Source organism: Microtus pennsylvanicus, chromosome 12, assembly GCF_037038515.1.
Source record: "Microtus pennsylvanicus isolate mMicPen1 chromosome 12, mMicPen1.hap1, whole genome shotgun sequence".
NCBI lineage: Eukaryota > Metazoa > Chordata > Mammalia > Rodentia > Cricetidae > Microtus > Microtus pennsylvanicus.
In genome coordinates this window covers 750246-765681 of record NC_134590.1, presented here as the reverse complement: position 1 = coordinate 765681, position 15436 = coordinate 750246, and the positions used below count along the sequence as shown (strand labels likewise).

At 40.6% G+C, this 15436-nt stretch overlaps 2 protein-coding genes across 2 annotated transcripts in view; both read left to right on the top strand.

Moving 5' to 3' along the window:
• Ccdc18 (coiled-coil domain containing 18) overlaps nt 1-5674 on the top strand; it is a 148424-nt gene extending 142750 nt beyond the window's left edge. Inside the window, exon 30 of the mRNA XM_075943995.1 lies at nt 5186-5674. The gene's annotated coding sequence lies outside the window, so the exon portion shown is untranslated. The remainder of the gene's footprint in view (nt 1-5185) is intronic.
• A 568-nt stretch (nt 5675-6242) lies between these two features.
• Nucleotides 6243-14476, top strand: Dr1 (down-regulator of transcription 1). Its single transcript, XM_075944000.1, has 3 exons — nt 6243-6959; nt 10971-11134; nt 12478-14476. The coding sequence occupies exons 1-3, from the start codon at nt 6740-6742 to the stop codon at nt 12622-12624; spliced, it is 531 nt and encodes a 176-aa protein (XP_075800115.1). The 5' UTR covers nt 6243-6739; the 3' UTR covers nt 12625-14476.
• The last annotated feature ends 960 nt before the right edge of the window (nt 14477-15436 follow it).

Sequence of the window (15436 nt, the reverse complement as noted above, 5' to 3'; positions counted from 1 at the left end):
CCTTTGCCACTTACAAAACTTAAGTTCTTTAATAATTTTTAAAAATTTTATTGTTATCTTTTTGTTTAAATGCCTGCTTGTTTGTGTGTGCAGAATCCACAGAGGTAGCCAGGTGGTAGTGGCACATATCTTTAATCCCAGTACTCAGGAGGAAGAGGCAGGCGGATCTCCGTGAGTTCGAGGCCAGCTTGGCCTACGAGATTTAGTTCTAGGACGGGCTCCAAAGCTACAGAAAAACCCTGTCTCAAAAAACAAAAACAAACAAAAAAAATAGAGCTAGGCGGGGAAAACTAAACTGAATACTGGGAGAAGGAAGGTGGAGTTTAGAGAGAAGTCATGGAGCCCCACCGGATACAGATGCCAGAACTTTACCTGGAAAGCCACAGCCTTGTGGCGATACACAGATTAATAAAGATGGGTTAAATTAATATGTAAGAGCTAGCCAGTAAGAAGCTTGAGCTAATGGGCTGAGCAGTGATTTAATTAATACAGTTTCAGTGTGGTTATTTCGAGAGTCTGGGCAGGTGGGAAACAAACAAGCAGCCTCCAACTTCACTGTGTAGTACTCCATTGTGTAAATGTATCACATTTTTCTTATCCATGACAGCCTAAATCACTGATGCTACTTGAGATCCTGTGTCTTATAAACACAGCAGAGTTAAAATAACTTTCAATGTAATGTGAGGTATTTGGAGCACCGTTCACTTCACTGCATGCCACAAGTAGACTTCACATCATCCGTTGCGGCCAGTTAGAGGCTCCAGCGGTCCATGTATTAATGAATGTTATTCACATCTACATTAAGAAAGTTCCCTACACTCTAACAGTACAGGGGTTTTAGTGCCAATCATTCTAGCCTTTCTCTCCACAGTAATTCTTTCAGTGTTCACGCCAGTATGACTTTCCTCAAAAGAAGCTACCGAATGTCACATAAATAATTAACCTGGAAAGATTAAGAAAATACCATGGAGTCCTTTTCTTCTCTAAAAGTCTGAACTTTCAGTTTGATTTTTATATATGTATATATTTTAAGAAGCTTTTACTATATCAGGTTTCCATACACTACTTTTAATGGCTTTTTGTTTCAGCTGTCCCACCCCATATTCCCTCTCTTGTTCCCTCCACCCTTCGCCCTGCTTGATCCTCCCATTCCAGTACCCCTTCATCCATTCATAATTATCTGTTATTTTTTCCCTTCCTAGGGAGATCTATCACCAACCCTAGCTCCTTACTCTATACCTAAACTCTGTGGTTCTACAGATTGTAGCTTGCTTATTACTGATGTAACAGCTAATATCAACATATATGCTGATACATACTATATTTGTCTTTCTGGGTCTAGGTTACCTCAATCAGGTTGATTTTTTTCTCTAGTTCTATCCACTTATTGAGAACTTTGTTTTTTTTAATGGCTGAGTAATATTCTACTGTGTAAAGGTACCACAAAAACCACAAAAATTTTCTTTATCCAGTCATCTCTTAACAGGCATCTAGTTTGTTTCCAGTTTCTGGCTGTTATGAACAGAGCAGTAATGAGCATGGTTGATGGAGTATTTCCAGTAGGATGGAGCATCCTTTGGGTAAAGCTGAGAGTGGTACAGCTGGATCTTGACAGAGATCAATTCCCAGCATTCTGAAGAATGGCTACAGTGATTTCCATGATGGCCATGCAAGTTTGCGCTCCCACCAGCAATGCATGAGTGTTCCCCTTATCCACATCCTCTCCAGCATGAGCTGTCATATGTTTCATTTGTCTTAGACATTCTGACAGGTGTAAGAGGAAATCTCCAAGTAGTTTTGATTTGCATTAACCTGTTCACTAGGGATGTTGAACATTTCTTTGGGTTCTTCTCAGCTATTTAAGTTACCTCTTATGAGAATTTTTGTTTAGATTTGTACCCCATTTTTTAAATGTGGTCGTTTATATATTTTAGATATTAGTCCTCTACAGGGTGAGTAGCTGGTAAGAATCTTTTCCTGTCCTCTACGCTACAACTTTGTTCATACGACAATGTTCTTTACATGCAGAAGCTTTTCAGTTTCATAAGGTCCAGTTTATTAATTGTTGCTCTTACTGCCTGTGCTATAGAAAGTGTTTCCTGTGCTAATGCAGTCAAGACTACACCTCACATTCTTTTCTATCAGATTCGGTGATCTGGGTTTTGTTTGTTTGTTTACGAGGTTTCTCTGTGTAATAGTCCTGCCTATCCTGAAACTTGCTTTGTAGACCAGGCTGGCCTAGAACTCACTGGGATTTGCCTGCCTCTGCCTCCCAAGTGCTAGAATTAAAGGTGTGCACCACCAACACCTAGCCTTAACGTTTTTTGGAGTGATCTGGTTTTATGTTGAGGTCTTTGATCCACTTGGAATTGAGTTTTGTGCAGGGTGATAGGTATGGATCTGTTTGGATTCTCCTACATGCAGCCATCTGGTTTATCAGCACCATTTGCTGGACATGTTGTCTTCTTTTCCGTGTCTATTTCTACATTATTAAAAATCGGGTGTCCAAAGATGTGTGGACTTATGTCTGGGTCTTCAATTCGATTCCATTGATCAGCATGTCTGTTTTGATAATTTGGATCTTCTATTATTTGCCTTTTAGTTATTTCAGCTAAGTGTTTATCAATCTTATTGATTTTCTTAAAGAATCAACTCTTTGTTGTAATGATTCTTTGTATTTTTATTTTTTATTTTTTTGTTGTTGTATTGACTTAAACCCTGAGTTTGATTATTTCTTACCATCTACTCCTTTGGGATGTTATTTTTTCTCTTTGCTCTAGAGGCTTCAGGTGTGCTGTTAAGTTACTAGTATGAGATCTCTCTCATTTTTTAATTTAGGCACTCAGTGCCATGAACTCTTAGAACTACCTCATTGTGTCCCATAAATTTGGGTATGTTTTCATTCAACTGTAGAAAATCTTTAATTCCTTTTTTTAAAAAATTTTATTTATTTATTTAACTTTATTATGTTCGTTGGTGTGAAGGTGTCAGATCTCATGGAACTGCATTTTCAGACAGTTGTGAGCTGCCAGGTGGGTGCTGGGAATCGAACCTGGGTCCTCTGGAAGAGCAGTCAGTGCTCTTAACCGCTGAGCCATCTCTCCAGCCCCTTTAATTTCTTTCTTAATTTTTGTCTTGACAAATTTTTCATTCAGTAGTGAGTTGTTCCGTTTCTATTAGCGGTAATCTTTCTGATGTTGATATCCAGTTTTAATCTCTGATGGTCAAATAGGAGTGTGGAGTCTGCGGATTCTTGGAGACAGGATCTTGTCCTTTGGTCTGAAGATTTGGTAGTGGTAAAAGGTGTCTCTAGTGGCTGGCAACTTTGCTTTTCTGATCTTCAGCTTGAACCCCAATATCTGTCTCTGGGTTTTTATTATTCATGCTACAATAGGAATTCTTGGCAACAGCCTTAAACCAGATGACACATAGCTAAAGGCAATCTTCTTGCTTCTGCCGTCTGAGTGTTGGAATTAATTACATATGTGAACTATCAGTTCCAGCTGACAAAAGTTTGGTTTTTATTTGAGACAAGGTCTCAGGCACTCTAGACTGTCCTCCATCTCACTGTGTAGCTGACAGTGACTTGGACTCCCAGTCCATCTGTTTCTACCTCTATTATTACAGCTGTGATGTCATTTCTGACCCCTACTAGTTTGCTCTTCCAACAATATTTCTCTGTGACGAATTCCTATGACTTAATTTACAGTAGAACTTTAATTGCGTGAAGTCTTTACTGACATTTTTTCCTTTATGTCTTTGTACTTCTTTTCCATCCTTAAAGGTATTTATGCACATTTAAAGTTAAAATACTGCATTTCAGATGTGGGACCGAGCCAGGCAGTGATGCACATCTTTAATGCCAGCGCTCGGGAGGCAGAGGCAGCTGGATCTGAGTTCGAGGCCAGCCTGGTCACAGAGTTCCCTGACAGCCAAGGCTACACAGAGAAACCCTATCTCAAAAAAAGAAACAAAACAAACAAAAGCCTCAACAAAACAAAACCCCAGGAGTTAAAGGTATAAACAGCAATGGCTCTGAGGTGTTCACCTCTGTAGAGATGACTTCCACCTTTCTACTCCTCCTTTAGATTGTTGTGAAGACTGAAAATGTGAGCCTATTTCCGTGTTGACCAAAAGTCATAGAGTTGGAACTTGTGTCTACGTCCTCCAAGGTTCTCGGGCTTCTACCTCAAAACAAAGATCCCACCTAGTTGTTGACCAGAGAGTTCTGCTCTCTCAAGGTTATTGTCAACAGCTGTGGCTAATAGCCAGACCTTGTGCTCCAAGAATAGAGAAGTAGATCTGTTCCTACCTCAAACAAAAGTCTAAGGATCCAACTAAGTTCCAATTCCCCTTATAGAAATAACTTTATTCTCTCCCGATTCTATCCTATTTTTCTCTGTTTTATTATTTTCATTTTCATGTTCATATCCTTACTATATTTCTAAATTCCCATGCTGCTGGCCTGGAGAAAGGTATTTTTGTCGAGGCTGGTCACCGACAGATGGCTACTTATATTTCTCCATCCAAAGCTCCCTCTCTTCTCAGCTTCCCTTTTTCTCAATTAGCTATGCATGATGCTCTGATTTTGCTACAAATGCAATACAAAGATTAACCCTGTAAACTTTATTCTCAAATGTCCGATTTCTTCCTTTTATTATTCTCCATTGTCTACATCATTAAATTGTTTTTGGAATAGCTTAATAACCATTCCATCTCACATGTCAATCCAGACTAATCTTTTTAAACATTATTTTTTATGGTAGTGGTAGTGCTCACACCTTTAATCCTAGCAAGGTCTTTTCACACATTCCACATTACTTATATTACCACAGAATCTGTAATAATGAACCCTTACTGGAATAACAATGTAGCATGTGCTCTGTTAATCTACACCACAAAACTCTAAAAAGCATGTTATAAAATATTATATATATTTCCAGAAACAAGATTTGCATGTGGCAACTCTGGAGATAATTTTTGCTAGATAGCCTTTTTAGACTGATAAACTAAGTCCCAAATAAATATAGACAATATAATAAATCTTTTAAACAAACAGTAAACAATACTTCATAAAGGTGATACATCTGAACCAAGTTTCACTTATTTTAAAGAAAAAAAATGTACTCTGTATATCAAAGATTAAGCTTAATAGCATTGATAATCAAGACTCTACACTTTCTAGCAAACATCTTGGAGAAAACGTTACTCAAGGCTGTTGTTAAAGCTCCGTGGTGGAACGAGGTCTAATAGAGTGGGTGGGAGAGAGCAGCTGACAGTGATGGTCTCCTGGAAACCAAATACCTGAAGAGAATATTGCAAACATCCCACCTGCCAGTCTGTCAACAAAGAATACGATGAACTGAACTGCGCACATGCATTTAATAGCTTAGCCCTTTTAAAAATTACAACATTCCACTATTCACTAATGTGACAGTACGTGAGTTTTTCTTTTTCGTTTTATGGTTTTCGGGAGACAGGTTTTCTCTATTTAACAGTCCTGGTTGTCCTGGAACTTTGTAGACTAGGTTGGCCTTGAACTCCCAGAGGTCCGCCTGCCTCTACCTCCAGAGCGCTGGGATTAAAGGCGTGCGCCACCATTCCCGACTGTGAGTTTTATTATATATATTTTTAATAATGCAACTTCTGTAATGAACCTGACACTCGTTAGTTATAACCACCCCGGAAAGAAGCATATATCTGAGTTGCTTAAGATAATCCACTATATTGGATCTGACTACTGGCTCCTCGTTACCGAGGAGAGCCACTTTTCTGAAAGTTTCCTTTCTTCCTCATAAACGAGAGCAGGGAGCTCTGATCTGAACGCTGTTAGTTATAAAAATCCCTCCTCCGGTCACACACAGGGATCTGCTTCCCCGTGTCCCATTCGGAGCTCCTGTCACTCAGTGCCCTAATTCCGACAGCAAAGAGGAAAAGGAAGTTCCGTGGTAGCGACCAGGGCTCCTCCGCCACGTGGCCCTCGGCGGCTCTCTGCCCACACAGCCCGCACAGGGCCAACGAGCTCCCCTAGGGCCTGACCACGGAAACGCCGGGCGGGAGCTGCGGGCTGAGAGCCCCGGGAGCACCGCCGTCCCGCCTCCCGCCGTTCCGCCTTCCGCCCGCCTCGTGGGGCAGGGCGGGGAGCACACCCGGAAATCCATGGAGGAGGGAGGGTGGGACCTGGGGAGAGAGAGACTTCCGGTGGCGCAAAGCGTGCTGGGACCAGCTTGCGGCAAGCCTCCTTCCCGGCCTGCAGCGAGACCACCGTTAGCGCCGCTCGGCTTCCGCCCCTGCTCTGGCCCCGGCGGCGGCGGAGGCCGCGGCTCCGGCTGTGCTCGGCCCCGTTCGCCTTGCTTCCCCGGCGGCCTCTGCAGACATGTTGTGAGGCGGCCGCGCGGGTGCCCGAAGGATGGTTTGGCCGAGGCGGCGGCAACCGCTGCTGGTGGCGGCGGCCGCGGGGGCTCCGGCTCTGTAGAGCCGGGCCTGTGGGTGTCCTCCCGGGCCTGCGGCCGGCGGGGCTCCCGTGCCGTCCGGGTCCCCGGAGCCCTCGGCACCCCGACCTTCCCTTCAGACGCGCACTAGGAGCTCCCACACAGCGGGCGTTCTCGGCCCGCCAACCCACCTCTCCGAACTCCCCCGACCCCGACGCCCCTGCCCGGGGGCAGCCTGAAATCTTCGCTGAGTGGTGGACCAGAGTCGGGGAGTTTAAAAGTTGGGGCCCGAAAGGCAGGAAGGTACGATGGCTTCCTCGTCTGGCAACGATGATGACCTCACTATCCCCAGAGCTGCTATAAATAAGATGATCAAAGAGACTCTCCCTAACGTCCGGGTGGCCAACGACGCCCGAGAGCTGGTCGTGAACTGCTGCACTGAATTCATTCACCTTATATCTTCGGAAGCCAATGAGATTTGCAACAAGTCGGAAAAGAAGACGATTTCCCCAGAGCACGTCATACAAGGTATGGAACTTGTTGAAATGACGGTCCAGGGGGAAAGTCTTGCTGACAGATAGCATAACCGCTTCGTGTCACTAGTAAGTCCTGTAATGAAGAAGTCACAAAGGCCTAGAGACAGCTTGCATCTTAAGAAAATACCTATGTAGCATTCTTCGGACATTTTTCATCCAGGTAGTGCAAATAAGAAATGCAAACATTAGGGTCAGCAAACATCCTCAATACCTAACTAGTACAGTTTGCAGTCGGGTCTTAAAGCAACAAGAATTGACTGCCTGCAGTTTAACTTGGATAATAACAGGTGAGAAAGGAGCTTAAAGGTTCTCTCAGGGAAAGTTAAATTTTAGACAGAACGTCAAGCATGCGTTGAGTCACAGAATACCTCTTCCTCACCTGACCCTTTTTCTTTTTACCAGCGTAGAGGAAAAGATTCATTTTGAACACACGAATAGAAAAAAACACTTGGACTGTGGATGTCGGTCATGGTGTATCGTGTGCCTGGCGTGTACGGGTCCTGGGTTTAATTACCAGTACGGAATTATATATACATATTAACTTGAGTGTTCAGTGTTGTAAAGTTTATTGCTTTCCAAAAAGGGAGCCAGTTTTTGCTTTAAAAATTGATAAAAAACAATCATCATCATGTTACCAAAGCTCTCTGTAAGAAAAAGGCAAATGACACATTTTTTTTCTCTTTGACATCCTCTAACTTTTGATTGTTTTACCTCTTAGAAAATGTTGAAAAGCTTGTACCGAAAGCTATGCAAAAGGTGACAAGGGCACCCACACCTCTTGCAGTACTGGGCCTTGAACTGGGTCTGACACACGCTAGCAGGCTCTCTGTCCTTTCCTTGTGTTGTTCCCGTGTGTGTGTGTGTGTGTGTGTGTGTGTGTGTGTGTGTGTGTGTGTGTGTGTGTGTGTATTTAAGGTTTTGTTGAAAAGCATTTCTAAACATCTCAACAGTTTCTTCTTTATCTTGGAAAATATTTTTAGTAGGGATTTGGGAGACTGCGTTTTTGATGATCGCAGGGAAGGGAGACAGCACTTTTGGGGGGAAATACTCTCTGTGGCTTTTCATGAACTCTTAAGAGAAAGTTGCATTCAGTCTGAAGCAATAACTTATATTTTTCCACTATCAGGATTGAAAAAAGACAAAGTGACTCCTTTGAGCCTTTACCCTGTGCTGAAGGTAGCTGTAAAGCACACCCTGCTGTGACAATATTGTGTGTGTATAAATAAGTATATTACATACGCATGTGCCTTGCCATTTCAGTTCACAGTAGGTAACCCCTAAGGGAAAAAAAACGCTTGCTGTAACCACCATTCCCTGCTGCTTATTTGATTTTTTCTTTTCTTTTTTCAAGACGGGGTTTCCCTGTGTAACAGTTCTAGCTGTCAGGGAACTAGTTCTCTAGACCAGACTGGTCTGGAACTCACAGAGATCCGCCTGCCTCTGCCTCCTGAGTGCTGGAGTAAATGCGTGCGCCACCATTGCCGAGCATTTATTTGATTCGTGTGTGTGTGTGTGTGTGTGTGTGTGTGTGTGTGTGTGTGTGTGTGTGTGTGTGTGTGTGTAATTCAGGGCCTTACATGTGCTAGGCAAGCATTGTCCTACAGAGGTATTTTCCCAACCCACCTATTTGATTCTTGAAACTAGTTTTTTGTTGTTTTTTTTTTTTAACTGCTGGTTTGATTTGCTGAGTGGTAAGAAAAATGGAAGCCAAGTTGTCTGTTTTTTATTTTTATGTTGTATGTGTGATTGTTTTCCTAAGTCTTTGAACAATTACCTGACAAATAGCCAACATTGTCTTTGACTCCTCTTAAAGCATCGGTCTTTTAATGAAGACTGCAGAGGATTTCAGTAGGAGTTGCCCACACGTTTGTTTGTACCAAGAATCTAATAACGCAATCTGTCTTCTTGGGGAAAGGTTTATTTTTTTCTAGGATATATTTAGAATTCTGATTGACAAGATGATTGAATAAAAGTGCAGCCATAGCAAGCAGTATGCTAAATAGTTCAACTTTGGAATACACTAACTTCGGTTTAATGCATGACTCAGAAAGTTTACAGTGAAAAACTATTTTCTGTGATGGTGGCAATCTACTGATGTTAAAAATTAAAAAACCTGTGAATCGACCTGTTGACACTCATAAATTTACCTTTTTCTTGTAATGTTGCCAATAAGTATATAAGAGGGGCTGGAGAGATGGCTTGCGGTTAGGAGCACTGATTGCTTTTCCAGAGGACCTGGGTTCAACTCCCAGCACCTGCGCAGAGGCTCACAACTGTCTGCAACTCCAGTTTTAAGGGACCCCAACCCTGACAGCCTCACACAGACACGCATGCAGCTAAAACACCAATACAGCCAGGTGGTGGTGGTTTTCATCTTGAGGCAGGTGGATCTCAGTGTGGCCAGCCTGGTCTGCAAGAGCTAGTTCCAGGACAGCTAGGGCTGTTACACAGAGAAGCCCTGTCTTGAAAAACCAAAAAAAAAAAAAAAAAAAAAGTGTGTAAGAATAGCTGTAGTTTTGCTCCAGTTAGTGTAATGTAATTGCCTTAAGGTTTTTGTTTGTTTGCTTGGTTTTTCAAGACCAGGCGGCCTGGAACTCAGAGATCAGCATGCCTCTGCCTCCTCTGCTGGGATTAAAGGCGTGCACCAGCACTGCACATCGGAGAAAGTTTTGTGTGTGTGTGTTCTAGGTGTTTGAAATGTATCCTTCCTGAGTAACTCTGGAAAGCTGGTAGAATTATGATAAATACAACCTTTTCAGATTGTTTTTCTGTGAGAGGCAAAAGCAAGTGAGTTCCAGGCCAGTCACAAAGTGAATGTTGTCAGCATTGATTATTTAGGAACAGAAGATACATACATATAATATACATTCTCTCTCTGTCTCTCTCTCTGTCTCTCTCTCTGTCTCTCTGTGTATTTTATGTGTGTTGGTGTTTTGCCTGCAGGTATGTCTGTGTAAGGGTGTCAGAGCACCTGAAACTGGAGTTACAGACAGTTGTAAGCTGCCATGTGGGTGCTGGGAATTGAATCCCGGGTCCTCTGGAAGAGCAACCAGTGCTCTTACCCACTGAGTCATCTCTCCAGCCCCTGTTTTTTGTTAATACACGTTTTTAAAAGGTTTTCATGTTGAAGTTAGAGTTTTTATAATAAAGTTAATTAACTGTACCTTACTTCAGGCCATTTTACTCACTCAGTTGCTACCTGGGTTTATCTTATTAGAACAAATTAAACATTCTGATGAACTTTTGTAAAGTGTAGTTAGGAACTGAAATAATTTTATCACCAAATAAATATATAAAATATCATAATTTAGTTAGCTTAACTATTTTTCATCCTTCTTTCGTAAGTAACTTAATGAATATATGTTCCTAGCCTATTTTTTAATGGGACAAACTATGTCATTAACTAGTAAATTCCAAATAATTTGCCTTTTTTTGTATTCTTTAATAAACAGACAGACTTAATGATGCTTGACTATTATAAGTGGCATAGGAAAGATTTTTCTTACTAAAACCACATGTTCTTGTAAGAAATTTTAAAAGTTAAAGAGGGAAAAATAAAAATCTGTGTGCCTTGAAATGTTCCATTAGTTTTTAACCAGTCTCTAGCCAAATATTAAGGAAGTAGGTAAATATGGGGCTAGAGAGATAGCTCAAAGGTTAAGAGCATGGTGCTGTTCTTGCAGAGGACTTGGGTTTTCACACACTCATAAGATGCCTTTAACTCCAGCTCCTGGGGAGTACTGTGCCCTCACCTGGCCTCTCTGGGCACTACACTCACGTGTACAAATCACACACACACACATACACACACACACACACACACACACACACACACACACAATTAAGAACAAAAACCTTAAAGGCTAATGGTTGATAAAAATATTTTGTCTTAGTTAATCAGACAGTTGCTAAATAACTGTCTCTCAACAGGAAACTAACACAAAAAGTAAATGTTATATGAATGAGGGAAAGCTATATTTTTCACCTTTCGTGCTTTCTGCAGCACTAGAAAGTTTGGGCTTTGGCTCTTACATCAGTGAAGTAAAAGAAGTCTTACAAGAATGCAAGACAGTGGCGCTAAAAAGAAGAAAGGCCAGTTCTCGTTTGGAAAACCTTGGCATTCCTGAGGAAGAGCTATTGAGACAGCAACAGGAATTGTTTGCAAAGGTAAGTAGTGTGCTTTACATTATTTTCATTGGAAATTTACCAAATTCAAGGGGTTTTTGAAAATCACTTCATAAATCAACATATCTAGAGGATTCTTTCTCTAGCTCATTGCTTATTACTGAGTCTGATGCTTAGAACTTGGCCAGTTTGACTCTAGTTCATGTAAATGATTGCAACAACTGGTTTTCTTTCCTTTTTCTCTTTTTATCGTTGTTTTGTTTTTGTTTTTCCAAACAGGGTTTCTCTGTGTAGCCCTGACTGTGCTGGGTCTCAATCTGTAGACCAGGCTGGCCTCAAATTTAGAGATTCACCTGCCTCTGCCTCCCATATGCTGGGATTAAAGACCACTACCACGACTGCCTGGCCGCTACTAGATTTTATTATGAGTGGATACAAGGAAAGTCTAACATTTTCTGTTTGCAAGGCATTGATCTGTCCCAAGCTGGTTTTACAGTTCTGACTCAGTCCCTCAAGTACTGAGGTAAATTGTACCATCAAACCTCACTGCATTTGAGCCTTAAACATTATCAGGCACAAGATACAAATGTCGTTTATTAAAGTAGGCAAGAAAGAGTTTTCGTTAAGAAAGCATACTATTCCAGAGGACCTGAGTTTGGATCCCAGGACTCACATTGGGAGGCTCCAAGGAGATCCAGCACCTTTGGCCTTTAAGAGTACCAATACTCATGTACATATCCCCTGCACACACACACACATACATAATTAAAATAATAAAGCTTAAAAAATAAACTACTGAGCCGGGTGGTGGTGGCGCACGCCTGTAATCCCAGCACTTGGGAGGCAGAGACAGGCGGATCTCTGTGAGTTCGAGGCCAGCCTGGTCTACCAAGGGAGTTCCAGGACGGGCTCCAAAGCTACAGAGAAACCCTGTCTCGAAAAACCAAAATAAATAAATAAATAAATAAACTACTAAGCTGGGCGCTGGTGGCACACCCCTTTAATCCCAGCAGAGGCACGCGGATCTCTGTGAGTTCAAGGCCAACCTGGTCTACGAGAGCTAGTTCCAGGACAGGTGTACATTGCCTGCAGAGGCCAGAAGAGGATGTTGGATTCTTTAACAGATAGTTGTGATCTGCCATGTGGGTGCTAAGAAACCCAGATCTCTGGAAGAGCAACCAGTGCTTTTAACTGTTGAGCCGTCTCTCCAGTCCCTTTTCAGTTTCTTCAGTTGAACTAAAAATATTAAGAGTTCTTGTTTTCTAGGTATGTCATAATTACATAGTACTTGGAAAATATCTATATACATTTGTTGAGTAAGTCTGTTAGTTACTTTAATTTACACTTAACCAAAATGTGTACACTTTTATGTTTTTAATTCTTAGGCTAGACAGCAACAAGCAGAATTGGCCCAACAGGAATGGCTTCAAATGCAGCAAGCCGCCCAACAAGCCCAGCTTGCTGCAGCCTCAGCCAGCGCATCCAATCAGGCAGGATCTTCTCAAGATGAAGAAGATGATGATGATATCTGAAATTCACCATCTCGGCTTCTGTGTCCTCTATATATATATAAAAAAAAAACCAGTGGAAGAAATGCTTATCTGTCATTGTGTATGCATCCTGGTGGACTTACCGTTGGTGTTCTAGAGACGTCTCTGTCAGGTTTCAGCTGCTGTGCTGTACATGTAAAACTGTCTCTTTCAACACAACATCAGCTTTGAATTTGTAATGGTGTTTCTGGAATCTATGAGCAGTGTGAACCCTTTATTTGGTCTATAAACAGTATTACAGAAAATGTCAGGTTTATAAAAATACAGTGAAATTTACACAGATGTCTTAATTTGTATTTGCATTTTCTCTGCCCTTTTAACCGAACTAAAATTGAGAGTTTTATACTGAGATGGGGCATGGTGTGATGCAGAATACGTTGAATCAGGTCGGCGGAAAAAATTCAGTTCTATATAGTATCTAAACTTTTTTGTCTTTTAAAGTGAGTATATATGCAGGCAACAATTATATATGCTCAGATAAATATACTTGCTAAGAGAAAAACTCAAATAAGACATTCAAAAACTAGAAAGGAAATGTATTCACTAATAGCTGTATAAATTTGGTGAGTTACGTTTTTGATTTTGTTATTGTTTTGTGTAACATTAAAGACTAGTTTTATTATAGTATAATTTATCCTGAGCTACACTATGCCATTTCAGAAACTGGCTAATCTTGAAGATTGTTGTGATTCGCACTGTTTCACTCCAGTTTGGTAATTGTTCATAGTATTACTTGCTTAGTTCGTGTTTATGTCATTTGCATATAGAGGTAAGACTTATGCAACTGTTGCTTGGGTTCCGTTGGTTTAACTGAGGCTCATGGATATTCAGACTTGCTAGGGGAAATAAATGAAAACTAATGAACATGTTTGCTATGAGAGAGGGCTTTAAAAATATTTAACATGTAGTTTACATATTGTTTGGTTTTAGCGTAACATTTGCATTTTCTTGGCTAGGTGACCTTAAGAGTCCAGTGCTAATTCTTGATATGACATCGTCCCCCTCATAATTGAGTGATGGCTTTAAAGTTTTGCGTTTGATTAAAAAGTGTCACAACTGACCAGCCCTATATGAAGTGTTAACTTGCTTGTTAAAGGAAGCAGCTTGAATTTGGTTTCGGTGACTAAAGTGTGATAGTGTTTGTGAGAGGGACCCAGTGTATTTGGAGAAATGGTGTATTGCTTGTTTGGAAACAAAAAAAAAGAAAATGCCATCTAAGGAAGTCATTAAGTTCCTATGTCTGTTTGCCAAGTCATTTAAATTTCTGTATTCACCAAGTCCCAGAAGAGATTCTAGCTGCCAGGATTTTAATTTTAATTGGAGAGCTAAGTAGAGTTTATAAGTATTAGAATTCTTAATATTCATATTTTGCAGTTTTAGAAAAAGGGAAATATTGTTATGCATTTATCAGATAGATATTCTTCCCCAGTATAACAGAAAAGGTAGTAAAAGGATAGTAATTTTGCTGATTGCTTTATGCTGAGTTATTTTAAGGTGTTTCATGGATATGCCCATGAAGTGTTTGGAAATTGTTTTCTCAAAAAGGTTAAGTACCAAAGGTGTAGGTAGTTTAGTCTACAACAATAAGTTAGTCACTGCTGGCTATTCTAATTTGTACTGTAACATTCTTTTACTTTGTTTAAAGTGTATGTTTCTCAAACAACTTAGATATTTTTCCATACTTTTTTTCTGATGCAGTCTTCAGGTTAATTAATATTTTACTGCATCTGATAATGTATTGTATGTTTGAGGCCTAGTGACTTTCCATTTTGATGTTCTTGTGATTTCATATGCTGTATTCTTCAAGCAATAAAATTCTGATGTGTTTTATAAATTGTTTTTGTAATTAATGATTATATGGCGATTTCTGTTATGATTTTCAGCACTTTTGAGAATGACTAGTATGAAAGACATGAGTTATTTGGTGTGCAGTGTCCCCTTCCCATTAGTTTACTGCTATTTCAGAAAACATAGTTTTTCTTCTTTTTGTAAATGTCCAGATACAGGCACAGCAAAGCTCATTAAGCAGTACCTTGTTTTTAGCATTTTTTTAATAATTTATTTTTATTATGTATATGGTTTTCTGCCTGTATGTATCACTGTGGGCCAGAAGAGGGCACCAAATCTCATTACAGATGGTGTGAGCTACTATGTGGATGCTGGGAATTGAACTCAGGACCTTTGGAATAACAAGTAAAGCTCTTAGCCACTGAGCCATCTCTCCAGCCCTGTTTTTAACATTTAAAAGTCATAATTATTTGTTGCTATAGTCATTAGAATGATTTAGTCTTAGAGAAACAAAATCCCTAGTTTTTTTTTTTTCTTTTAATCACTGCTTGGCCCTTAGCTCTAGCCCTTACTGGCTAAAAAATCCCTAGTTTTTGAGAAATATATTTAGCAAATATTTTCCCATCTGAATCTATATTTTTCCAGCAGATTGTAAGGTTGCTAAACTAAAGTGTAATTTTTTTAAAAAAAGACAGTATCTTGCTCTGCAGGCTAATTTTTCTTTTTCCCTGTGCATGTATGTATGCATGCATGCATGTACTAATGTATTGTGTGTTCAGGTAGGCGTGGGTGCATTTGTGTGTACACTTGCCTGTGGAAGCCCAATGTTGGTGCCAGGAATCTTCCTTGTTATTTTAGTTTGTTCATTCTCGGTCAAACCAGAGGTCACCTATAAAGATAGTCTTCTAAGTTAGCTCACTCCAGGGATTCCCTGTTTCTGCTGACGAAGGCTGGGAATTTTATTGGTGAGCTACCATACCCATGTAGCAGGCTTTCTTGGACCGAT

Coding starts and splice junctions, on each gene's coding strand:
- Dr1 (XM_075944000.1), top strand. CDS start 6,740: ATGGCTTCCTCGTCTGGCAACGATGATGACCTCACTATCCCCAGAGCT. Junction 6,960..10,970: donor CCCAGAGCACGTCATACAAG/GTATGGAACTTG, acceptor TGCTTTCTGCAG/CACTAGAAAGTTTGGGCTTT. Junction 11,135..12,477: donor AACAGGAATTGTTTGCAAAG/GTAAGTAGTGTG, acceptor TTTAATTCTTAG/GCTAGACAGCAACAAGCAGA.